Genomic DNA, 26,910 nt, shown 5'->3' on the forward strand with positions numbered 1-26,910 from the left:
CACACGAACGAGAGCGACAGTCGAGGCGGGGGTAGCTGGAGGTTTGAGAGAGTCCTGAGGAGCGGACTGGCTCTGAGGCTGCCGCAGTAATATTGACATTTTGTCCGGCATCTTTCTTCCTGACTGACCGCGAGTCAGCGACACTCCGGCCGCCCGGGTGATGGGTGTGGCTAACGGCACTAGCCGGGTCGCGGGTCTCTGTGGATTCACTGTTTAAAACCCCGCAGTGAGGATCATCACCTCCGAAATGATCGCCTTCTGAGAGCTCGCTGTTTACGAGTGTGATGCGACAGCGCTAGGATGAGACCCTTGGTCATTTTTACGCTCACTTTAGCCCCTTTTTGGGCGAACTGTGCGATAAAGCCAAGGTCCGCCGAGCAGGACTTGAGAAAACAGGAAGAGGGTGAGGAGTTCGGTGAGTAACGTTCACTGGAAACGAGCGGTGTGTTGACATGTCAACATACAGTGTTAGCAGGCTACACAGCTACATCTCAGCTCTGTTAGTTAGCTAGATACATTTTTTTTAATGACTGGTCTGTCTGACCCTCCCACTGTGAAAGTCGATCAGGCGCTAGCTAACATGTATCGATAGATTAGGGGGCAGCATCTGCTGGTGTGTGATTTACAGTGAGCACTACCTCTCTCACTGTTAAATAAGCCTCGTAGTTCTTGTAGATGTGGGTTTGACTGAACTTTAAGGCGTTTAAATGGGAGCTTCTTGGTTTGGTGACGTTGTTTCCTCTACAGATCGTATCTCTCAGCCTGGCTGCTGCTGCTGCTGCTGCTGCTGCTGCTGCTGCTGCTGCTCCAAAACACACACACAACATCTATTGCTTCAATGGCAAGGAGTTTTAGCCTAAATTGACACCAGCAATGCTCACGTTTTACTACTAAAAGCTCAAATTTTAGATCTCTGACATGGATAATTTAAAGAAAGACTATTTATCACTAGTAACTATGAAATGGTACCTAGTAGAATCAGCTCCACAGACTTAGAAAGCCACCCTGGGTAATCCTACTACCAGGACGACATCCTTAATGCGATATTAATGTAATCTAGCCATATCTTACCATTGATGTAAAAGAAATCTCACTTATCTGACATCACATTTTACTGGTAAAAAGTTAGTCTACTTAAAGATCTCTACAGTTATTATCAGGATTGCGCCAATCCATATTTTTTTCAACCATATACCTGACCGTCTGGGAGAGACTTAAGCCATCAGGATTGACGTAATCATTACTTTACCAGATATAAATTTTGACTTTTATTCTGAAATGCAAAGTCTGTGAGACTAAAGAGGAGCTAGCAGCTCCTCCCTTCTCTGTTCTCCGTATGTGGAAGACGAGCTGGATTACTGGAGCACCTCACTTGCTGTTTGCTATGATATGTGTATGACGTCTGTAGGTTACTCTGATCCTAAGCCTAGAATATCGGCAGTGCGAGAATCTGGTTTTGTGAATGAATCGGCCCCTTGGTTCACACTAATGATCCGATACCCGATCCAGCTTTTTTGCTTAGTATCGGGAGCAATATCCGATCCTAGTCTCGGATCGGTGCATCCCTAGTTATTATTTTACTAGTAGAAATTGTAATTCCGGATATCGACACAGATTCAGCATGGGATGTGATGTGGCTAACTGAGGTCTTTTCTCTTTCTACTGCACTGTAATTCAGAATCCCTGAGCTCAATATTGGCAGATTTTGAGGTGCTACCTGCGTCTAGCCTCCAGCAGCATTCTGTAAGGAAGAGAGACGTTGACACCCAGTCGCATGTGGAACGCCTGGTCAGTTTCACGGCACTGAAGAGGTAAAGCAATGGTCTTTCAAATCTACCCCCTGTTCTGAAATGTTCTTGCAGCTGAGATTAATGATATTAATGGAGCGAGCAGGTCGGCTTGATTTTAGATTACAGACGTACGGCTGAATGCAGACGTGGTTTAGACTGTATTAGCTTACTGCTGAATGCTGGATTGATAGTTTCAGGCTACAAAAGTGCAGTCATACTGTTACACTCTTGTTAGGGCGTACTTTTTAGGACCTTAGAGACTTTCTGTCTGGTGCATTCACTTCCCTTTTCGTCTTGATGCCACTGGCCTTGAATGGTTGTCTCTTTAGGTTCATGTTCCTCCTGACTGCTCTTCCATGTAATTAGAATGGCATCTATGTTTTTCTAAAGGAATTTCAAGCTCTACCTGACCACCAACACAGACCTTTTCACTGAAGATTTCAAAGCTGTGTTTGTAGATGACCAAGGCCAAGAGGAGAATTATGAGGTCCCCCTACAGAATTACTTCAAGGGACATGTTGTAGGTGAGCTGCTCTGTTGAAATCAAGCTCTCTGAGGAGTCTTGGAGAATGACACTGCATGTGTCTTGGTAGTTTGACTTTGAGTCTTGCCATTCTTAGGTGAGGAGTATTCAAGGGTGCAGGCTCATGTAGATGGGGAGGAGTTTTCAGCCCACATTCTCACTGATGAAGCGGAGTACAACGTGGAGGTAATAACCAAACACCAAACACGCAGTGTGCCTTCCTTTATGACTTCTCCTCCTTAGATTTCATCTGAGGCAGTACTTAAGTAGTTGTGCTCTTGGCTTCTGTGAAGCCAGTCTGTCCTTTTTGAGCATGAACTTTTTTAAATGGTTTTAGCTCAGTATTAAAATGAGACAATTTTTATTATTCTAATATCTGCTCTCTATCTCTGTTAGCCATTGTGGAGAATGACCGAGACATCACCAGATGGCCGCTTGCTGGTATATCGCTCTGAGGACATCAGGAACATCAGCCGACTGGCCTCCCCCAAAGTGTGCGGTTATGCCAGTCCTCAAGCTCAGGACCTGTCACCTGAAGACAAGGCATTTGCGGGGGTGCAGCGGGAAGGGGGTGAGGACTTGGTTCCATTGGAGCTTAGAGACGAGAGATATTAAGTACTGACGTTTTTCTTGTTGGTGGACCTCTAAGCAGACTAGGGAGTCAATAAATGTTCATCGGCTGTCAGATGTAGCTGCTCAAAATAGGAGGTATCGCAAACACTGTCTGCATCAGACTTCCCAAATGTAGGCCAGCCTTGAACCTTTTATCTAATCTGACAAGTACATAAAGTTTATTGAGCTGCTATCAGAAGGATATGATGTTCAGGTTATTTAGTGACCCAAGGTTTATATTTCAGGCTTTTTTATTTTTGGGCAAAGCATTTGGGAAACGCCTACCATCAATGTTCCACAGGGTCAGTGTTAAAATATTCCAATATTAGGTGAGCTTCCACTCACTTCTAAATAAGCAATCCAAGGCTTTACCATCTCATACAGAGAAAGAAATAAAGCCCTTCATTGCTGTTCTTCCTTCTCTGTGATCAAGGTCGGCAAGAGCCTGCATCTCCTCGCTTTGGCACAGCCTATTTCTTGTTCAGACCCACCCCACGTTTGGCCATTTTGCGGATCTCACAGGACCCATAAGCAATGTAGAAGGACGTGAAGTTTATATTTTCTGACAAAGCAGGGCCACCCATTAAACCTGTCAACATGCATAACGTTGCACATGAATAACTTCCTGAACATCTCTCTGACCTTTGACATGGATCATTGAGTATTCTTGGTGGGGTGATGTATTTCCCCTGATGCCATTAAGATCATGTTTTCTGGTGTGCAGAACCCTTCCACCGAGTAAGAAGGCAGGCCAACAACCCCAAGAAGAACACCTGCACACTGCTGCTGGTGGCAGATTACCGTTTCTTCCGGCACATGGGCCGCAGTGAGGAGAGCACCACCCTGAACTATCTGGTAAGTCCGGAAGGCCAAACCCACCGAGCAGTAGTTGTTCAGCATATCATTTAGTCTAAGTGCATCATTTTAAAGTTAGAATGGTTTCTGTTCTTTTATTGCTATTTGTGTTTTTGTGTTTTTCCAGATCGAGCTGATTGACCGTGTGGACGACATCTACAGGAACACGTCATGGGATGACGAGTTTAAAGGCTATGGTGTACAGATTCACCAGGTGTGTTCAGTTTTCAGACATTGTCGTAGCGTTGTAATGTAATTTAGGATGGGACCACAGCGGGTCTGTCTAACCTACCTGCAATGTACAAGGTACACCCACCCTAACCATTAAACCATTTACCATGACTTTCAGGGCACATATTGTCATGGTAAAGTTTTTTTTTCTCTCTTTTATGAGCGCAAAACAAGGCCGTGCTACCATCCTTTTCCCACATTTGCATTGTGCTGTAGACAGTTCTTAACAAAACTCTGTTACAAAAGCAGTGAAGCAATCAGACTGGAAATATCATGGTAAGAAATAGATGTTTTTAATTATCATTTGTATGCTGTTATTAACCATGCAAGTCCTTTCAATAAATAAACCATAAATTAAGGGCATTTTCACACTTGTCCTAAATACACCGCTCTTCACCCAGAACTGATTTTGGGCTCATTATCACTGGTTTGCTTTCATAAAAAGAAGAATTTCATATGAACCGTGGATCAATTGCGCAGTTTCGAACGCAGTGTTGCAAAATGGTAGGGCCGAGGTTTATCTGTTTATCGCTTTTCATTTATTTCCTTGAATTTAAACACCCAAACGGCAAAGAACTTTGCTTTCCTGCAGTCGTAGTGTTTCACCTACAAACAAGGGGCCGTTCTCATAGGAGCAGGCTGCTGTCAGTTACTGACAGGAAAATAAAAATATATAAAAATAAATAAAGATATAAAAGGTAAAGGTTGAGGATAGATTCAGTTCTATTGCTCTGTCATAATTTTGAAAGAACAATTAAAGCCATCCCATCAACTCCGAGCAAGCAGGCAGTTATGAAAATCACTTGAACTTTCGCTTTCTGAATCCAACACACAGACTGGGTTGTCTCACTTCCCCCCTCAAGCTGCTGTGTCGCAGCTCTGGCCTTCTCTTGTTTTTCGTCATAAACAGTGATACACCAGCCTCATTTATGTCATTTACCACATGACATAAAGCCCACAGAATACAATCATCTTGTTTTAAGGATGAGATCATGATTGCCGTGTGGAAGGGGATTCACCCTGCGTGGTGGCTTAGCCATTAGCCATTACCATAAGAGTATCTGTTAGCAGTGCGTCTAGGACACAGGGCCCTGTTTACTGACGTGTCACTGTGCGTGTTATTTGAGAAGACTTCTGCTTATTTCTCAATCCTGCTCCAACAGATCATCATAAACAAATACCCAACCGAAGTGTCTTCAGGACAGATCCACTACAACATGGAAGGCAGCCCACGGTAGGACTGTCAACTTGACTCCTAAATTAAAATCAAAGTTTCCTTCAACAACCCCCCCCCATGCCAGTTATATCACTGCATTGTGTAGTCATGTAGCTAAACTGACCAGAATATGCTTTTCTAAGCAAACTAGCTAAACTAACTCTTATGAATGTGTAAACACGTGCTATCTGCTTACTATGGCAGTGTTTGATAGTTAGCTTGTAAGGAAAGGCTGTAGAGACAAGTGGAGAAACCCATTTCTACCAGTTAAAGTAAAAGGGTCAAAATGGCTGTTTCAAATGGATTGTTGTTGTCTTCTATATGCTCAGCAATCACATGCTCTTCCAAGCATTTGGCAGCTGTATGATTTGCATTTGGCAACTCACCTGAATGATGCAGAGAGAAATAGCTCAAATGGACTGGAATTTCTGCATTCTAATGTGCGCTTGGTTTATTGAAGTTGACACATTTACAAATGTACGATTTCTGTTTTGACAGCCCTAGCTTGCTGAAGAAGGATGAACAAGTGTGGGATGTAAAGAAACTTTTAGAAGTGAGTGATCTGTCCTCACTAAACACCCAAAACCCATAGCATTGGGAATGGCCATTTAGCCTAAGCCTTCATGCTGATGCATCTCTTTTCCACTCTCCTCAGCAATTCAGCTTGGACATTGCAGACAACGCCTCCAGCGTGTGCCTGGCCCATCTCTTTACGTATCAGGACTTCGACGAAGGCACGCTGGGTCTGGCATACGTAGCCTCTTCCAGAGACCAGGCTTTAGGAGGACTCTGCTCCAAACGTATGTCTGTCTTAAACACACATGCTATGGCACATACACTATATAGATAAAAGTTTGGGGACACCTGCTCATTCATTGTTTCTTTTGAAATCAAAGGTATTAAAAAGAGTAGAAATGCTTTCTGATAGAGCTTGGAGCATTGCTGTGAGCATTTGATTAGATTTGGCAACAAGAGCATTGGTGAGGTCAGGATGTTGGAGGATCACCATCCCACCTAATCCCTAACTGCCCAACTCATTCCCAATGCTGGGGGTCTTTATAGCCCAGCAGCCTTGTCTGGCGTTAGGGATGGTGCCAAAATGTTTATTTGCTCCAGAGATCCTTGTTCTATTGGTAGTACTTCTCACATAGACTAGGCAAGCTATGTGTGTGTGCATTTGCACATCTGTGTCAGCAATGGGTGCAGCTTTAAAATAGCTGAATACATTCATTTGAAGGGGTAACATTTGGACATGTAGTGGATCTCAACAGCATGACTGACCGACTTCTTTTCCCCCAATTTGCAGCTTATTATCCATCACAGTCAGTCAAGAAACCCAGCTACTTGAACACTGGGCTAACAAGCACTAAGAATTATGGGAAGACTATTCTGACTAAGGTTTGTATGCATCAACTCTTGGTGTTACTACATATATTAGCAATGTACACTGTGGAAATGGTCAGTGAGCGTGTTGATTTTGTTGTTCAGGAAGCAGACCTGGTGACCACTCATGAGCTTGGGCACAACTTCGGAGCAGAGCATGACCCGGACAACATCCCCTACTGTGCACCGAGCGACGACCAAGGGGGCAAGTTTGTTATGTACCCCATTGCAGTTAGTGGAGACCACATCAACAACAAGGTATCAATCTGTGCTTTTAAACTGCTTTCCAAGGATTACATTCACAGCACTGAGTTATGCAGAAGTGCTTTGTCAGACTGAATTGATGCATTGGCTGATATTTGCATTGGGGGGAATGTTATAGGAAGCCAAACAGCATGCAAAGCAAACAGAACTAGCTTGCTGCTGTCTGGATCAAAGAAGGGATGTGGAAGGTGAGTTTGGTAGCGTGAAGTACATCACAGTCTAAGAAAGTCCCCAGGCTGTTCTGTTTCTGCCAACTATCATGGCATGTTAGGCAGTAGATGAATGACTCCTATATCGAAGAAATGCTCTTCTCCTATTTGCAGATCAGGGGCCAGATTCACAAAAAGTCTTAATCCTGTTATGTTGTGGGTCAATTTGAGTCATTTCAGAGTTTGAGTAAAGTAATATTAAGTATTATTTTTAATCCTTCGAACATGAAACCTTTTTTTTTTGTTGCTGGGCCTAATTAGTGGAAAAATATGTAAATGAAAAATGTAATGTTTGTCAGTTTGATATATATTATAATTATATTAAAATTAATTATAATATAATTAAAGATTCTGAAATCTGAAAATCCTGGTAAAATACTGGTATACTCTAAGGAACACAATGGCACAGTTTTGTTTTTCAGTGTTGGCTGTTTCCTTTACCTCCAATTCTGGTTCTTTTCCTCCATCTTGCTCCCAACTACACAGATTTAGCTGAATAATAGGAAATTAAAAGTCTGTCTTTTGTCAGTTGTAAGCTGTGAAATTCTGGTTAAAAAGATGAAAACATTCTGTCACAAATTGCTTCATAAGAAGACCATGAAAAGTGTTTTAGGCAAATCTGAAGAAAATATTTAAGGCATTCTTAAGAGAATATTTGAGTTTTTTTCTTATAATGATTCTGGCATTTAAGAATTTTCTTTTTTGTTCTTGAGAAAAGTCTTAACAAACAGGATTTGTATTAATCATAGAATTGTTCACCTCTCTGCTCTTATAATCATGGATTTCAATGTCCTTAAGCTAAACAAATCCCATTGGTAAATGTCAGAATCTGCATATGCATAAGACTGTTTGATGAACTTTCTAGTGTTTATCTTAAGAGTCTTTGTCATTTTGTTTTCTTAGGAAACCTTTAGTATGTCTTTCCCAGCCTTGTTTTGGAAAGCTGTGTACTTCATCTTTAATTCTTTGCATTTCTCTCTCTATCCAGCGGTTCTCCAACTGCAGTAAGGCCTCGGTAAGCAGGACCCTGAGGGTCAAAGCTCCAATGTGCTTCAAGCCGAGAACCAGCAAATTATGTGGCAACTCTCGGGTGGAGGAGGGAGAGGAATGTGACCCGGGACTGCTGCATCTCAATGACGACCGTTGTTGCACATCCAAATGCAAGTTTCAGAAGAATGCGCAGTGCAGGTATGCTACCTTTCTGTCAGGGCCAGTGTGGCTGCAGGTTTTCGTTCCAAACAAGCTGGAGTCCACCTGACTTCACCTGTTTAATCATTTGGCCTTTTAGTCAGAGGTGTGTTGGATTGAAGACCTGCAACCATACAGGCCCTTGGCAGTAAAGATTGGGTACACTTGGTGCAAGTTTTTCAAGCCATGCGGCAAAGAAATATCATTTCATGATACGTGTCCCCATATGGAGCTTTGTAACCTCTGACTGTGATGGAATATTCAAAGATACACATTTCCCTTGCACGCTACAGAGATTTCGAATGGCAGCTGGAGCATTCATTAATTAGAATTCATTAAATAGTGTGTGTGTGTGTGTGTGTGTGTGCGCGCACCTCAGTGATCGGAACAGTCCCTGCTGCAACAACTGCCGCTTCCAGGAAGCAGGGAAGGTCTGTCAGGAGTCCATCAATGCTACCTGTAAAGCCATGTCGAAATGCACAGGTAAGAAAAGTCACTGCTTTGAGGTGGTTGTTGTGAAAAGAAAGCTCAGGGTTCCACTTGAAGGGGTTCACATGCAAATCTCTCAGTGGAGACAGCTGCATTGAAGATCATTTGCATAGTTGAGCAGGTTAACATTCGAGTTGACGCTCTGCTCAGTGAACAGTGACGTGATTAGGGTTACAGTGTCATGGTTTTACAGTTAGTCATGGTGCGTGATCACCATTGACCTTTCGTTTAGGGGCTAAAAAGTTCCTTAAACCATTGAATCTCAAACTATTTCTGTCGCAAAATCGAAAAAATAAAAAAGTAAATAAATAAAGTCTCCTTTGAGGATGTCTGTGTTGGAAGGACATCTACTTCACATCGCTGGTAGTTCTGCTTATTGTCCATATCTGTTGTAAACAGCCAGGGTAAGACCATTTGCTTTGTACTGAAGTGCCATCTCAGTAGATCATTATAGGGGATAATTTATTAGATCATATGAATCAGTAATTCTTTAACATTTCTCATCAAATAATCAGTTTTTTTTACCACTCAAACCCTATGAGATTCATTAAGCCAAAAATGCTTTAACTTAATTGTTTTATTTATTTATTTATTTATTTATTTATTTTCAGTTTTAGATTATTCAACCCACATCGTTGTTACTCCCCCATCACACTCGAAAATCTTGTTTCTCCAGGCAGTAGCAGTGAGTGCCCAGCCCCAGGCAATCTGCCCAATGGCACAGAGTGTGTGGACAAAGGAGTGTGTCGTCTGGGCGAGTGTGTGCCTTTCTGTGAAGCCAAATGGAACAGTCGCTCCTGTGCTTGCAATGGTGAGTTAACAGACTAATTAATCACCAACCATTGCTTGAAATGCCCTAATCAACCAGTTGAACCATTTGCATCAGCCCTGGTTTTCTGTTTCTGTGCTCCTGTAAGAAGGTTGATCTTCTGTCTGTGGATTAGGCTATTTCTTCTTTCATGGAATAACACAGACTCAAGATCCATCTGCCCAAAGCACACTGTTCCTGTTCTGTTTTTGAGATCTTCCCAGACACACATGCCTCAGAGAGCTCTTTGGGTTTCACAGTGGTGATACTACTCACTTCAACAAGCAAACCAAACTACATGTTTATGTATTTTACTTAAAACAAAAAAGAAAAAGAAAAAAGAAAAAACTTTTTTTGCCCACATTAATAATCAAAAAACCATAAGGAAGGATATTTATGATCTTCTAAAGTCACTTAATCCTAAAAGCCTTTTAGAATTGCTTTTGTTTGGGCTTTTGGCTGTTGGTTCCTGTATTCACTTTTAAAGAGGACAAATAAACATTTAGGCACTTCTTTCTTTATTATACAGCTTTGTTTTGAAATCCCTCACTGAACATTTGGCTTTCTTTGACTTCGCTTACAGAGACGGACCACTCGTGTAAAGTGTGCTGTAAGGACCCGAACGGCTTGTGCAAGCCTTTTTTTTTTCCGACTGGAGAAAATCTGTACCTGCGCAAGGGAAAGCCCTGCACTGTGGGCTTCTGTGATGGCCATGTGAGTGTCTTCATTTCTCTTCTTTAATGCATGGTTCTGCAGTATGAAGAACCCATCCTTACCTTGCAGCACCTTTCCAGACAAACAGTAGGGTAGTTTATAGGCCTCAGAAACAGTGTTATGTTCAAATAAATGAATAATTTATTTATGGGAGAAATTAATGGGGTTTTAAAATGGCTGTGTGATTTTGGAGTATTTCCATTGGTGACATTTCTACAGTGGGGAGAACAAGTATTTGATACACTGCTGATTTTTCAGGTTTTCCCACTTGCAAAGCATGTAGAAGACTGTAATTTTTATCATAGGTACTCTTCAGCTGTGAGTGATGGAATCTAAAACAAAAATCCAGAAAAATACATTGTATGATTTTTAAATAATTAATTTCCATTTTATTGTGGGAAATAAGTATTTGATCATCTATCAACCAGTAAGAATTTTGGCTCTCACAGACATGTTACTTCTTCTTTAAGAAGCCCTCCTGTTCTCCACTCATTACCTGTATTAACTGCACCTGTTTGAACTCGTTACCTGTATAAAAGACACCTGTCCACACACTCAATCAGTCAGACTCCAGCATCTCCACAATGCCCAAGACCAGAGAGCTTTGTAAGGACATCAGGGATAAAATTGTAGACCTGCACAAGGCTGGGATGGGCTACAGGACAATAGGCAAGCAGCTTGGTGAGAAGGCAACAACTGTTGGTGCAATTATTTGAAAATGGAAGAAATGCAAAATAACGGATAATCTCCCTCGGTCTGGGGCGCCATGCAAGATCTCACCTCGTGGAGCATCAATGATCTTGAGGAAGGTGAGGAATGAGCCCAGAATTACACGGCAGGACCTGGTCAATGACCTGAATAGAGCTGGGACCACAGTCTCAAAGAAAACAATCAGTAACACTCTACGCCGTCAAGGATTAAAATCCTGCAGTGCACGCAAGGTGCCCTTCCTCAAGCCAACGCATGTCAGAGCCCGTCTGAAGTTTGCAAATGACCATCTGAATGATCCAGAGGAGGAATGGGAGAAGGTCATGTGGTCTGATGAGACAAAAATATAACTTTTTGGTTTAAACTCCACTCGTCATGTTTGGAGGAAGAAGAATGATGAGTACAACCCCAAGAACACCATCCCAACCGTGAAGCATGGCGGTGGAAACATTATTCTTTGGGGATGCTTTTCTGCAAAGGGGACAGGACGACTGCACCGTATTGTGGGAAGGATGGATGGGGCCATGTATCGTGAGATTTTGGCCAACAACCTCCTTCCCTCAGTAAGAGCACTGAAGATGGGTCGTGGCTGGGTCTTCCAGCATGATAACGACCCAAAACACACAGCCAGGGCAACTAAAGAGTGGCTCCGTAGGAAACATCTTAAGGTCCTGGAGTGGCCTAGCCAGTCTCCAGACCTGAATCCAATAGAAAATCTTTGGAGGGAGCTTAAAGTCCGTGTGGCCCAGCGACAGCCACGAAACCTGAAGGCTCTGGAGGAGATCTGTATGGAGGAGTGGGCCAAAATCCCTGCTGCAGTGTGTGCAAACCTTGTCACTACCTTGAACTACAGGAAACGTCTCATCTCTGTAATTGCAAACAAAGGTTTCTGTACCAAATATTAAGTTTCTTTTTCTGGTGTATCAAATACTTATTTCCCACAATAAAATGGAAATTAATTATTTAAAAATCATACAATGTATTTTTCTGGATTTTTGTTTTAGATTCCATCACTCACAGTTGAAGAGTACCTATGATAAAAATTACAGTCTTCTACATGCTTTGCAAGTGGGAAAACCTGAAAAATCAGCAGTGTATCAAATACTTGTTCTCCCCACTGTATACAATGTAAAGAACAAGCAGATTGCCACAGGCAAAACTGGCTTAAACACAGAGTTCCTTATTTGTTATGACCCCAAAAACAAAGTGCATGACCTCCTTAGGTCTGTTTGCTCCAATATAGCTGATGTTGTTGTTTTTTTATTGCAGGGAAAATGCATGAAGCAAGTCCAAGACGTTGTTGAGAGGTTGTGGGACTTCATTGACAAGCTAAACATCAACACATTCGGTAATAACCAGTGGTCATGGTTTTCTTTGTTGATGTGTGCACAGTTAAATATGATGTGATAACTGACTTTTCTCCTTTCTTTTCCCCCAGGAAAGTTCCTGGCTGATAATATAGTGGGCTCAGTGTTGGTGTTCTCTCTTCTTTTCTGGATCCCTCTAAGCATTTTAGTGCACTGTGTGGTAAGAGCCCTCTCTGTTCATTTGAAATCAGTTCTGTAAAGTTGCTGCATCAGTAAGAAATCTTCAGTTTAAATTGGCTGGTCCTAAAGCCTCAACAGACAAGACCTGAAACAACCTTTGTGCTTGTTTGTAGGACAAGAAGCTGGACAGACAGTACGAGGAAAGCTCCAAGTCCGTAATCTATCCTAATGTAAGTCTCTTTGCTTCGTGAACCGAAACCCAATTCACGTCATGCACGCTCTGTCTTTCCAGAGAACAGAGTCATTAACATCTTAATACAGTCAAACCAAAAAAAAAGCACCCTTAAACAAAGAAGCTAGCACATCCACACAGTGCATGCCTCAGACATTTCATACATAGCTGCAGTTAGCATGGGCCTCTCCAGTACGGTTAACATGTTTTGTGGGTGAGTTTGGATATGACCTGTGGCTCCACTGTTTGCTCTGGGCCTCGTGGAACTGCAGCAGATGATGGTGGAAGTGTGTAGTAAAGCCCCAGGTGAGTGTGTGTATATGTGTCCCAAGGCCTCACCTTCCTGCCTCCCTACCCTAAAGTGTATGGTGTTGCATGGGGTGGCAGAAGTGTGTTGGTTTGCTGCACACTCTGTGGTTAGTTGTCCTGTGAGGTGTGAGTAAATGAGAGCTTGTCCAATGCAGACGCACGGTTGTAGTTAAGCTTGTGTTTGTGTAAAGTCGGTGTCAGTGAGAGCGTTAATGAAGTCTTGGATCCAGTGTGGATTTGAATTTCAGTTTGTTTGTTTTTTGTTTTGTTTTTTTATCCTCAGTGTTTTGCATGCATGGCTTTGGACAGGGATACTACACATGCCATGAATGCCCCCTTAACGCATGGTTATGTGCTCATCCCTGGTGAATTCTGGAAAAATTCTGGTTGTGCAGACCCGTTCTATAGTGGTGGAGTACACCTGCTCTGTATATTTTGATGTTTTCCTTAGTCTAACACACCTGGTCAGCTAAGCAGCGGAGTTAAATGGGTTGTGTTGGACCAAGGAGAACATTACAATGTTTAGAAAAGAGGTACTCTGGAACCAGTGTCATTTAAAATGCCATGCTTACCGGTTTCACCACCAGACAGCGTGTTAAAATGTTTTTTTTTTGTTTTTTTTATCAGTCCCAGTCCATACAAATCCACAAATGGAAAATATACTGCATAAACAGCCGCATTTAGAAATCTCCCCAAATATCAAGAGAACCACATTATTTGCATATCTCTGCCTATTCAGCCTACCACAGTTCAGCCCCACCAATTTAATATCCAGTTCTTAGGCGTGTTACAGCTCTGAGTGCTTTTCTGAGGCACTACACAAAAGAAAAATATGAAGAATAACAAATGTCAGCGCCAGACAGATATAGGTTTATTATTATTATAATTATAATTTATATTATTATTATTATTATTATATATTTATATTTGATTAAATATTTATTTATCTGTCGGTGAGCACATTGTTTAGATGTTGGGCTACCGCTCTAAATATCTGCAGTTTGCAATTTGCAGTACCAAAATAAATCTCAGTAATGCAACTCCATGTGGTTTTATGTTGTATTTATTAATGAATACATTTATTAATAAATTTGTAAAATACATTTTATTACTGCTTAACACTTAACATGTGGTTTAAGGTAATATTTGCAAAAAGACCCTTGAATGAAGAATAAAACAATTCACTAAACATGAAATAAATTAGTAAATGAATTCATTCATAGAATGTATTAGATAACAGCTCTTATCTCTTCCCCCCCTGCTCTCAGAGCGTGGAGATGCTGAGCGGTCAGGAGGGGGCTCCCATGCGCATCGTCAAGGCCCATCTACCTCCGCCTGTCCTTTTGGCAAGCCGAACCCCGCCCTCCCTGCCCCAGCAGGGCCAGCTCAGCGGCAGCACCACCGCCTTTCAGGCACCGGCCCTGCACGCAGTTGCAGTAGCCCACAGCCCTACCCCGGCCTCCGCCGAACCCAGAGTGGATCCGCAGCGAATGGACACAATCGCAGAGGACCCCAACGGGGACTCTCCCCGGGACGAGCCGGGAGACTTCCCTCAAAGCTCGTCAGCAACCAGGTCCTTCGAGGACCTCACCGAACAGTCACCACTAAACCGCCAGGACAAGAGACGGCTGCAGAGGCAGGCCCGCATTGACAGCAAGGAGACTGAATGCTGAGTCTCCCAGTCATACTTCCCCACACACTCCTTAAAGTACCCACGTTTCTGCACAGCGCTCGATTGAGCCTTACCTAGTGAATTAGTTTGGAGTAGGTCTGCCTTGAACACAGAGGTGTGGTGTGTTGCCTGCTGAATATTGTGGTTAAGTTTAACATGTCTGGAGTTCACTTGGTAGTAAATTATAGATGTGCTAAAGGTAACAGAGTCATGTGTAAATGTGAGAGACTGCAGTCAGGGAACCCGGACATTAAGTTGTTGATTTCTGATCAACCACATAAAGAGACTTCGAAAAAGTGCCTTGTAGAACATCGTCTGCAGTCGTTGAAACTAAACATGGAACACTTGAAATGTTGCCCCGGTGTATAGGCAGATTATGCCTGTGAAACCATACACCACTAATCGAGAGATGCGTCCAACTATTCCTGCCTGTTTATCAACACCTTTCCTGATGATCACACTGAAATGTACTGTAAAATGTCAGCTGTCCAGACAGATTCAGCTCTAGACTCTAGATTCCCATTGACTGTATTCTAATCCTAGACCTAGACCTAGGCTTAATATTTGTCTATGAAAACAGCCATTACTCTGAGTAAAGAGCATAACATAATCAGGAATTTATTTCAACGCTTCCCATGGACGTGAAACATTTGTAGACTGAAAGCATGAAGAACATATCCTGTTGTGTATCAAGTATGAGGCCTCCTCCAGAAGCTCTTTCGGTTCCTGGCCTGGTTCTCTGCTGTGGCAGATGTTGTTACTGTGTCCTAAATGATGAAAAAACTGGAATGCATAAATAAAACACTGTCGATTAGTATTAATCCAAACCCACGTATGCATATCAGGAGTGAAAGTGTTACAGAGAGGTTTTTGTTTTGGGCTACACTGTATTTTTGGATGCTGTTTTGGTCTTAAGCTGCATTAATATGGAATATTAAGATTATTCTGTTCTGTTTTTATATAACAAACCATTAATTGTGAATTTTATGATCGTCCACTATGGGATTGTGTAAATCTACATAAAGTGCATTGTTTTTTATTAGCTCTTCCCCCAAAATACTGAAATCATATACTGAAGTACTTTATGATTTCATGTTGACTTTCTTTAGTTACGCAGCTATGAAATTTAGACTGTGCCTTTTTTTTGTTGCCAGCTGTACTGTATTTTATATATTTTTTCAGAAATTATGCTATCCCCTTTTATAGTGTTCAACTTTGTGGCTTCAAAATGCCCATGTGCTACAGTCTGTAGCATATTAATGTGCCATAATTTTAATGTTCCTGTTATGTGAAAGCTACAGTAGAAAGCTGCAGTGAGTTAATAAATAAATAAATAAATAAATAAATAAATCTCCATTTTTAGGGGCACTAACACATTACTTTGTATCTTATAGATGTATATTTCAGATGCCTTGTGTGAAATGCATTTATTTGCCATGTCTGAATCCACATGAATAAACTGTATTTGCACCAGGTGTTTGCAGTGTCTCTCAAAAGAAGACTATACAGGAACTCAAATGGTAAAAAAAATACTTTAACCGAGATCTGGGTGGAGAGCAATATCTGAAAAATAATCGGTGGCTGCCCTCCACACAGCTATTCTTCAGAATCAACAGCTGCTTGTTTACAAATTGCTGCTAGATCTGTGGCTGCATTGGGATACTTTATGCTGTCAGACAGGTCTACCCAATGAGTTCCAAGAACTGAGAAAGGACCTGTCTGTACCTGCCATGAATACCCCGTCCCCCTCTCTGAAACAAAATGCAAAGCTTTAGTGCAGTTCACATCCTCTGTGCATTATCAGTCCAGCTGAGTCTAATCACACAGGAGACTGTTCTCTGGGTTCTTAGCGTCCACATCTGCCCAGTAAGGTAAGATCAGGGGAAGGTGAGCTACACGACTTTCCAGCAATCTCCACAGGTGCTCGGCCACAAACTGGTTGCCTTTCGCAGAGAGGTGCAATCCGTCAGAGAGGTAGACTGTATAATCCTGAGGGAACGGATCAGATTCAGGATCAGCTCAATGGGTGCTCAAAGAGGACCCATGACATTTCCAACTGTGCGAACCCTGCTTTAGCTTCTAGGAATTAGCTGATAAATATACATACATACACATCTAACCTAAACTTTGGTTAAAAATCATAATGGTGTTCTTGTTGCGTCAGAATCAGCTCTGACGAATATAAATGGTGCTAGTCTCTGCTATAGGCCTGAATGGTAAGTCTCTCTGTTGCGAGTTTAATATGGTTGTGGAACCACTATAAAAATGCTTCCAGTGTGTGCATGTGGCCTAATGAACAGGGGTGTATAAAATGTACACGTCATGCCACTGCACTGTTTCTTAGGAAACGATCCTCTCTGTTTGATATTTGCCTGGGGACATCGGTGATATGCTATTTCCTTGTTTTTTTAAACCGATACAGCCTGGCCATTTTTTCTAACCCCTGGCCTGACAGCATGTTCTTCCTTAAAACAAAACAGCTAAATGTGACTGTTTGATTTAGTTTAGCTGATCTAGTTGCCTTTTTTGAGTGAATTAGAACTCTCTACAAACAAATAGTACATGCTAATGCTAGATATGGCCCAAGCACTGGCATCCGCAACAGAAATGTACTTGGAAAAATATGGGCTACTGGCATCAGCCCAGAATTCCCATTGTAATGAATTCCTATTTATTCAATTTCCTCTGTATTTTCTGAGTGGTGTCTGATTCATCAGTAAGCGTGTGAGGCACCTGTCCGTCCTTCTGCATGAGGGACCACAGATCAAGCACGTCCACCCCGCACTGACTTGCGGTCTGGACACACGCCTGAGCATACTGACCAGCCACGGAGTTGAGGCGGTTCAGAGTGGAGCCTGATGAAGATGAAGGAAAAGAAGATTGTACATCTCAAAGCTAAAAACACACACACACACACACACACACACAGAGAGGACTCTACAAGAGACAGAAACAGACCTTTCAGGATGCACTCTTTCTCCCATGAGGCCTCATGAAGAGGTGGAGGGGTGATGAAGATAACTTTGTCATTAGACACTCCGGCTGAGGCCAGGTATTTAACCATGTCTTTCAAGTTCTCAGTGTACTCCTCGCAGGGAACGTGCTGCTGGGGGTTCTTATCTGAGGGAGGAGAGTAAATGAGGCTCATCTTTCAAAACAAAAGCAATTTAAGCAACTGGCTGAACTAAGATAAGGATTCATCCCATACAGTCTAGAAAAAAAAAATGTACTTTTCAGGGTATCCTAAAGGTCTTCAATCCCTTTATTATGTTTTTCTCACTTTCTTCTGGGAAGATGAAGGTGGTGAACCTCTAAACATCATTTTAGAGGCATGATTAAACCTTAAGAACTGTTTTGTACCCTTGGGAGACAAAAATTTATCAGAGCATTGCCCTGCTATTTCCTTACAGCGGAGTATAGTTTTAGTAATACACATACTTTTAGATCATTTCAGTCTGATTTTTTTAATATTTTGAATAATTCAATCTGTCATGATTCTCTAGCGCCCCTATACCACACCACACTGCACTGATTAATACTAATCAATCCAAAACGCTGTTTCAAATGATACCCAACACATATATCCATATGCCTGTATTTTCAACCCTCCAAAAGTAAAATCCACTATACAGACTAATATATTGAGACACAAGCCCATTCACTGTTTTTTTTTTCCGAAATCAAGGGTAATTACAAAAAAAGGTTGTACTGTTCAGAAAAGACTCTGTATTTAAAAAAATCATAATAATAATAATTAAGAGCAGCTCTGGCAATCCAGAAAGGTGCACGTATCGGTCAGTCTACTGTGTACAGCAAAATGTGTGCTGCGCATTTGACCCATCACACACACCCAGAGCGGTGGGCAGCCAACTCCAGCGCCCGGAGAGCAGAGAGGGTGAAGGGCCTTGCTCAAGAGCCCGACAGTGGCAGCTTGCCGAGCCCGGATATCGAACCCACGTCCCTGTCATCAACAGTGCAGAGCTCTAACTGCTGAGCCACCACTGCCCCCACATGGATTTGATGGAGCATCATCATTCCAGAGAACACAGTCCCTCTGCTCCACAGCTCAATGCTGGGGGTCTTCATACCCCTCTAGGCATGGTGCCAATAGGTTCATGTTCAACTGCTCCAGGCTCTATTGGCAGTACTTCTTTCTCTACAGGGACTAGACAAGCTGTGTGCATAAACAATGGGTGCAACTTAAAGTAACTGAATGCATTCATTAGAAGGGGTGTCCACACACATTTGGACATACAGTGTACAGTATTAGCCAACGTCCAAAATCAAATGCTGACCAAATAAATCATTTCTAACGATCTTGGGCTTCACCCTCACCTTGCAGGGAACAATCATTGGCACCGAAGAAGACCGTGACCGCTGCTACAGGACGGTCAGGATTTGAGGCGGAGAGGATGCGGGGAAGGACCACTTTAGCCCACCGTGTGTTGTATCCTGACAGACCCCTGTTCACCACGTCGCATTTTCTGGCAAGAAACAGAGCTTTTATAGTAGATAAAACTGTTAAATACCACGTGTAGTAAAATTAGTCCGAAGCCGCGGACAGTGGAGCCCTGCTCACCTCGCCAGACTGTTGGCGATCTCCGAGCCCCAGCCGTTCACCTGAAAGGAAAACTGAAACACGCAGCGGTTCAGTTTAGCGGCCAAATTCACTGAAGAGCCTGACACCCACCACCCAACCTACCTGTGTGATGGAGTCCCCGAAGAGAACGACCTGCGGCCAAATAATACTCTTTATTTTAGACATTGTGGAAAAATAAACTACAACTTCTTCGCTACTTCACTGCGAAACCAGCGGCCCAAGACCTGCTCTCGGACGCCTCCTGCTGTAAGGAGGTCAGCGGGAGTGAGAAAACAGAGGGTTTGACTTGTTTTACGGTTTCAACTGTTAAGTTTATTTACTTAAATGTTTATAACCCGACCCAGCAATATGAAAAATGCTCGTTTTATATAAACAAACTGCAATTAATAACGGGCCAGTTCGCGTTAGGAGTTTAGCGCCGACTTGCAGGCTGTATTTCAGCGTCAGCCGTGGAAACTTTCAGAAGTGATTCGAATCGCCCTGTGAACTGAATCGATTCACAACTGAATCAAACATTCTTGTAGCGTGCGCTAACGTTCATCCTCGTAAACCTAGCGCTAGCTAAGTGTTTGGCGAATAGCAATATTTTAAGCTGTTAGTAAAACTGACGGACATGCATATTCATGTTAGCGTTCATATAAAATAATAATATCAGTAAAAAGTTTGAGTCGGGATTACCGGTCGCGTCCCCTTTAAGCGCTGCAGGGTGGAGCCGTAAAGGAAGTAAAGTGTCACCGCAAGTCTCGCCAAAACACAGAGCCCGGAGTCGCCGCTGCTGTGACCCTGCTGCCCCTCAGTCCGAGGCAGAAAGTGACACACACCACGCTGAGCCCAGAGGTACGGCCATACTGCGGGACTTCACCGAGCCCGCTGTTCGTCTCTGCGCTGAAAACCGGCGCCAGTCACGGAGCTTTGTGAATAAGTGAAGCTGGTGGTGGGGTTACACGGCCGTGGGTGGGGCCATGTGTTTATCCTAGCAACGGCTTTCCGTTACTTCCACTGGAGAGTTTTCATTAACGAGGCCGAGGGACAGTGGGCTTCACGGAGGAGAGGCGGAGGAGAGGCAGAGGGGACGAGTGTGTGTGTGTGTTTGTGTGTGTGTGTGTGTGTGAGAGAGAGAGAGAGAGGGCGAGTGAGTCGGGCGAAGTTGCTAAAAGTTTGACTGGGTTTCAGGAGGGTGTCGGCAGGCTTCGTTTCCGAGGCTGCGGTTTCTCATCGTCCGTTTTCACACTGGAGTTCAGTAGTTCAGTAAGTCAACTCCTACGATTCCGACTCAGACTCGCGCCCCCCTGAACGGTCTGTTGGCACTAGGCTCTCACTGAGGTGGGTGTGGAATTGTGAATGGACAATGGACAGTCCTAATGTTTATAACACCTTTATAACAGTCTCCATTTTTAATTTCCAGCTATAACACTTGGGTGCATTTTGTGTAACAGCAGTACATTCAGTTATAGAAGGTCTGAGGATGATGTTCTGGAGGTTGGAGGGACCTGTGCTCAGAACTAGCTCTAACTTCTCTGGGTGAAATGTAGTTCTGATGTTTATAACAGCGTTATAACAGTCTCCATTTTTAATGTCCAGCTTTAACACTTGGGTGCATTTTGTGTAACAGCGGTACATCCAGTTATGCGGCCTGAGGATGATGTTCTGGAGGTTGGAGGGACCTGTGCTCAGAACTAGCTCTAACTTCTCTGGGTGAAATGTAGTTCTGATGTTTATAACAGCGTTATAGCTGTTTTCAGCTTTACATTTCCAGTTATAACAGTCTGGTGCATTTTGTGTAACAGTAGTACAGAGAATTGACACAGTTGCAGGAGGGTCTGATGTGTTTTGGGAGGTGGGAGGAACCTTTGAGGAACTACTAGCTGGATACATATGTGGGTGAATTTGTAAAAGTTAGTTTCCTAGCTTTCTAGCTTTCTTCTGATTTATTTTCTTCATAAAATAAATAAATAAATAACACACTAAATACACAAGGCCACCCTCCAACACTTCTTTTATGGCCAATAAAATCCATCTAATAGCTGTAGTAGTTTTTCAATATGGTATTATCAATCATTTCAATAAGTACGTCATCAGGAGGGGTTTTTTTCCTAGTCTAGTGAGAGTGCTCCTTTCATTTCTTTATTTAGTAGTGGGTTAGTGTCTTGTAGTAAGAATGTAAGTCTTAGAGAAGACCTTCAGTGTGATTACAGTTTATTGCCAATACTACTGACCACCTGTACGAGTGTGTGGAAAGCAGCCCTGCCTATTCTTTTACCACGGCAGACAGAAATGTGATCTGTTTACCTGATGACTCGGATCATGTTTAAAAGTCTCCTTTCACAAAGGTTCCTTCAACCGTTTATAGGTCCTGCCATCTGCTGGAAAGCTGGAGGCCTGGAGCGCCGGCGTCATGGTGAAGAATGTTTCGCAAGGTCAAGAAGCGCCACAGCAGCAGCAGCTCCCAAAGCAGTGAGATCAGCACCAAGAGCAAGGTGAGATCTGTAGGTTGACTCAGTTAGAGAGAAATGTGTGTCTTTGGGCCATTCAGCTGCTGGATGTTCTTTCGTAGGGTCTATTTTCATAGTCCATTTCCACTATATGCCAGTGGGCCTTAATTTGAGGGACTTCGTTGGTCAGCAGAACTGGTCAGAAAGGAACCGAACCCCATGCTTGCTGTGATAACACTAAAAGTGTATGAGAATTACATTCATGGCTCCAGACCACAGCAAGGTGTGAGCTGTACACTTCTGTATATTTAAGTGTAATGGGATCACATCTTTGGAAAACTTTGATTGTGACGTTTTGTTTTCTCAAGGTCTCAAAAGAATTATACTGTTAATTATAATGAACTCGTCCTGGACAAACTGATAAAATAAAAAAATATAAATGCCTGGTCTTTCAGGGTTTTCATCTAAGACAGCTGTTATTGTAGACATTGTAAATTAATTTTGTTTTTTCTTTGTCCTCCTCTTCTCAAGTCTGTAGATTCCAGTCTGGGAGGTCTTTCCAGGTCAAGCACTGTCGCCAGCCTCGATACGGACTCCACAAAGAGCTCAGGTTAGCTTTCAAACATTTCTGAACAACTCTCAACACTGAGTCCTTTTAAATCCCCAACAATCAATTAACGTCTGCTTCACATTGAACCCGTAGGTAACAGTGCCTCTGAGACGTGTGCTGAGTTCAGGGTGAAATATGTGGGGGCTATTGAGAAGCTGCAGTTTGAGATGAGCAAGACCCTGCAGGAGCCTCTGGACCTGATCAGCTATATTGATACAGCACAGGTAATGGTGACACACTCACTGCAGCTAGTAAAGGCTTTGACAAACTGATCTTTTAATTCAGTTCATTGCTTTTGGCATAAAATTGGGATAAGAACAGCCTAAACATAGTGTGTTAGCACTAAATGGAAACAGTCTGAACAGGACACACGGCTCTGTATTTAGAGGACTGCACACACACTCCTAACTGTCAATTCCCATCAAATTTTAAAGACTCCAATGATGTAAGGGTTTCTAGCTATGTGTAATTCTTGGAAACATCTGTTGAATCCTTTCCAAAGCAAGACGGAAAGCTGCCATTTATGCCTGGGGATGAGGAGATGATCCTGGGAGTGTCCAAGTATGGAGTCAAATTGGCATCTTTGGACCAATGTGTGAGTGTCATTATAACCCATTCATGAATTGTCGGGTTTGCTGTAAATAGTAGTGGAGTCCTCAGTTTAGCACATGTTACAATCCCCTCCAAATACATTCAGGTTTAATAGCAACTGCTTAAACACATATTAAGTGTGTTGGTGTATATTACTTGCACATAGAATCAGAATCGGACTTTATTGGCCAAGTATGCTTACACATACAAGGAATTTGTTTTTGGTTACAGTAGCTCACAGTGTACTGACATTACAGAAGTAACAAACAAACACACACACACACACACAGTGACATACACGCACAGACACACCTGTAAACTTAACATGTGCAGAGTTGTATATTTAAAGTAAAGTGCTAAGTGCAGCAGTAAAGAACAGTGCAGACTGGATTAATTAGATATAAATATGGAGAACAGAGGAGTCACTGGTTGAGACGGTAGTACAGATTGTTCTGAGACACTATCAGATAAATAAAGTGCAGTACAGAGAAAGGAGAGTGAGAGAACATCTGGATAGGATGTATGTATGTAGTAGACTGTATTCAGAAAGTAGTGTTGTAATGTTCAGCTGTTCATGAGTGTGATGGCGTGTGGGAAGAAGCATGAGTGTGATGGCATGTGGGAAGAAGAACATACACTACATGTTCAAATGTTTGTGGACACCCCTCCTAATAAATGCATTCAGCTACTTTAGGTTGCACCCAGTGCTGACACAGATGCTCATCACACACAGCTTCTCTAGTCCTTGTAGGGAAGTACAGAACAGGACTTGCTGGAGCAGATAAACATGAACCTATTGGCTCTATGTCTAATGACAGGTGTGGGCTAGAGGGGTATAAAACCTCCACCATTGAGCTGTGGAGCTGGAATGATTGTGCTCCCTCTAGTACTTTTGGGATGAGTTGGGGATAGTTATCATTCAACACCAATGCTCCAAATTTAGTATAAAGCCTTCCCTGGACAGTAGAGACAGTTACTCCAACAAAAGCAGGATAAACTGTTTTTAATACCTTTGATTTCAGAAGAAACAGTGAATGAGCAGGTGTCCCAATACTTTTGTCTATAGAGTGTACATACTTCAAGGGTGTAAACTTTGACCTTCCAGCAATTTAAGCATATCACAGTGCTTTAGGAAGCAACTCAGTGCATTAGTGGAAATTCAGAAAAATGCACTGAATACACAAATGGGACTGAAGGAGCTATTTACAGATTAGTGTCTATGTACTCAATACATAGTGACTGTGTGGAAAGGCTTTGCTGGATAGTGAAGGGGCGTTATTTTTTTAAATTAAAAGTTGAATTAAAATAGTATTTTAGTCAGTAAATGTTAATAAATTGTATTTTTACTTCCTTTGTGTTTTCAGGTCAATTTGTATAGACCTATAGATGTCAGTAAGACCTTGTGTTTAGGTCAGGTTACAGGAGCAAACCACTGACATCCTGACTGTCCCAATACTTTTGTCCCAATCCATAAGCTAGTCAGCTCTGCCTGCAGATCTATTGAGATCATGAGGAGCTACAGATCAGTCAGTGTCAGAAAAGGCAGACAGGAAATAAAGTTTAGGAATCTGTACGGATGCAGTCATGAATGCACAAGAGCTTAAGTTTAATGAACAAGTCCAGTGAATCTGGCATTCAAATACAATAAAGCACATACTTTATAGAATATGATTGCAGTTGAATCATCACCTTCAGAGCTTAAAGCTTTATAATGCATTGAATACGGGTGCATTTTACACCCCTAACGTCAGTATATGTGTGTAGGGTTTGTTTAATGTTGAAATTTGTTCAAATACTCATGCTGCCGTTTTCCCCACCAGGACGTGTTGCACCGGCACCCGCTCTACCTGATTGTGCGCATGCTGTGCTATGACGATGGTCTGGGTGCTGGGAAGAACCTCCTGGCTCTCAACACCACCGACGCCAAGCAGCAGGAGTGCAGCATCTGGGTCTACCAGTGCAGCAGCGCGGTGAGAATTTATACTGCCAGGCACTGTAGTTCATCAGGGGCCAAGCACTCTAGACTGCTGTGTTTTAACCCATCTAATTATGTGGGTAAAATTTTTCTAAGATGAATCAGTTCTGTTAGGGATTATAAATCAGAAACAAAATTATCCAACAAGATCTTCTTGGCTGCAGCCTAATCATTTCAAGTCATTTAAAGAAAGCTGGAAAAAGGCATGCTATGAAAAATACTCATTTTAATGCTCTGCATGCCATAGTGCATCTTAAAACAAACTATTAATAACAAAATTTAAATGTTAAAATTAAATGTTTGGGTAGTTGTCTCACATACAAATCACCCATATGTAACCCTTATGACTTAACAGCAACCAACATTTCCTATAATTGTATAGCAGCCTTTCACATAGTTTCTCAATAGCAATTTAAACCCTGTCATTATGGCACAAAAATGTTGTAGGTTTTCGAGCATGAACTACATGTTTGAGTCTCTGTCACAGCATCTTTATTTGGTCTATTAGGTCTTAGCAGAGGCCACTCCCCTTCATTCATTTTCATTCAGATGTAGTCAGGTGTTGTTTCATCTTCAGCTCTATCTACTCTGATACAGAACAGAATTCATCCTGCCTTAATGAATTGTCCCCATCCCTCCCCTCACAGGTTCACGCTACCACCACCATGTTTGAATGTTAGCATAATGTTTCCTCTATGAAATGCAGAATTAGCATTTAGCAATGAAGTGACGTCCACTGTCCAAAAAATTACACTTCTGTGCCTGTAGCATTATCCCAGAAGGCTTAGGGTTTGTACAGAAGCATGTTTGCAAATGTTTGACTTTAGCTTAGACTACAGAGACCTGCAGTTTTTTTAATGTCCTCCTGGAAGTCGTGGTGACCTAGGTAGATGATTTGCCGCTGCACCCTGTGGGACATTCTGGCAGGCCAGGGCATTTTAAATATTACTACTTTCAAAAGAAATATACTTTTAGGAATATTTGAATCCACAGTTCTGTACATTAATGTGTAATAAAATAACACATAGGCTTATGTTTGCTAATGCATATCTGTTAACCACAAATGTAGTAGCATAAAGAATTACAATATCACCCAGTATGTGTCTAAAACATGAATATTTTTATTACAGGAGCAAGCCCAGGCCATCTGTAAAGTGCTGTCAGCATCCTTCGACTGTGCCCTAGCCTCAGAGAAATCCTGAGGCCTTCACTCTTCTCTCTGTTTCTCTCACCCTCTCTCTCTCTCTCTCCCTCTCTCTCTTATGGCCAGGCCTATTTCAGATCTCAACAAAAGAGTAAGGTGGATTTCCTCAGACTCCAGAAGCCCTGGCCGATGTTTACGGCGTCAATAGAAGTTGCCCTATACATTCTGACCTGAGGCGAAGTTTAAGTAACACTTCTCCAAGAACAGTGTGCAAGGGCAACCTCTACCGGGAACAGTGTTTACATCACTCCTTATTTTTGTCTTATTTAGCGTCCTCTGCTCATAGCAATGCTGCCTCTTTCATCCAAAGCTCTGCCTACCAAGTTTGGGCCATCTTTATTTTTGTAACCTAATTTAATCTTATTTAATGTAAATATACATTGAGCTCAGTGTACGCTTCTGGCCATGGCCCAGTAATTCTGCAGTTCCTGAGCAGCTCATGGGATTAATGCTATCAGTGGTACAGTAATTACAGTTAGTACGGAGGAGTACATGGGTACGTTTATCAGAAATGCTGTAAATTGCTCAAAAGTTGAACCTGAAGCACTGTGTGAGACATTCAGCTCCGTTTGGAACACACCACCTCACCCCACCCCCTTAAAGACCTCCCGAAGTCTCCTGATCCAGATGCAATCGGGTCAGTTAACATGGTACAACAATAATAATGAAAATAATAAAAAAAGTGTTTCATTGATTTGCATTTATTGGAACTTGTCTTTTTTTTATTGCGATTTTCCTTGATTTGTTTCTGGATAAAAACAAGCAAAAGAAATATATACAAAAAATAATAACAATAAAAAGCAACACA

At 42.3% G+C, this 26,910-nt stretch overlaps 3 protein-coding genes across 5 annotated transcripts; 2 read left to right on the plus strand and 1 right to left on the minus strand.

Annotated features, from left to right (window-relative positions):
* On the plus strand, positions 1–16,163 carry adam17a (ADAM metallopeptidase domain 17a). Of its 2 annotated transcripts, XM_072689644.1 has the most exons (21): positions 1–415; positions 1,679–1,811; positions 2,181–2,314; positions 2,411–2,499; positions 2,710–2,884; positions 3,650–3,780; positions 3,908–3,994; positions 5,175–5,245; positions 5,726–5,780; positions 5,883–6,027; positions 6,534–6,625; positions 6,716–6,868; positions 8,072–8,271; positions 8,651–8,754; positions 9,437–9,571; positions 10,152–10,282; positions 12,260–12,338; positions 12,429–12,517; positions 12,651–12,707; positions 12,982–13,015; positions 14,287–16,163. In XM_072689644.1, exons 1-21 carry the CDS (start codon positions 301–303, stop codon positions 14,667–14,669), a joined length of 2,592 nt encoding a protein of 863 aa, XP_072545745.1. In that variant the 5' UTR covers positions 1–300; the 3' UTR covers positions 14,670–16,163. The 2 variants fall into 2 exon arrangements, with proteins under 2 accessions (XP_072545745.1, XP_072545746.1); XM_072689645.1 differs by lacking the exon at positions 12,982–13,015.
* iah1 (isoamyl acetate hydrolyzing esterase 1 (putative)) lies at positions 14,070–19,600 on the minus strand. Its single transcript, XM_072689647.1, has 6 exons — positions 19,393–19,600; positions 19,270–19,322; positions 19,026–19,174; positions 17,649–17,810; positions 17,424–17,545; positions 14,070–16,679 (listed from the first exon to the last, which is right to left on the minus strand). Exons 1-6 carry the CDS (start codon positions 19,453–19,455, stop codon positions 16,506–16,508), a joined length of 723 nt encoding a protein of 240 aa, XP_072545748.1. The 5' UTR covers positions 19,456–19,600; the 3' UTR covers positions 14,070–16,505.
* Positions 19,601–20,032: 432 nt separating this feature from the next.
* itgb1bp1 (integrin beta 1 binding protein 1) lies at positions 20,033–26,802 on the plus strand. 2 transcript variants are annotated; one of them, XM_072690464.1, is made up of 7 exons: positions 20,033–20,127; positions 21,641–21,767; positions 22,254–22,332; positions 22,426–22,556; positions 22,835–22,927; positions 24,744–24,893; positions 26,029–26,802. In XM_072690464.1, exons 2-7 carry the CDS (start codon positions 21,696–21,698, stop codon positions 26,098–26,100), a joined length of 597 nt encoding a protein of 198 aa, XP_072546565.1. In that variant the 5' UTR covers positions 20,033–20,127; positions 21,641–21,695; the 3' UTR covers positions 26,101–26,802. The 2 variants fall into 2 exon arrangements, with proteins under 2 accessions (XP_072546565.1, XP_072546566.1); XM_072690465.1 differs by having other exon boundaries at positions 20,045–20,538.
* Positions 26,803–26,910: the final 108 nt, after the last annotated feature.

The sequence above is a fragment of the Salminus brasiliensis genome, chromosome 10 (genome assembly GCF_030463535.1).
Source record: "Salminus brasiliensis chromosome 10, fSalBra1.hap2, whole genome shotgun sequence".
NCBI classification, from domain to species: domain Eukaryota; kingdom Metazoa; phylum Chordata; class Actinopteri; order Characiformes; family Bryconidae; genus Salminus; species Salminus brasiliensis.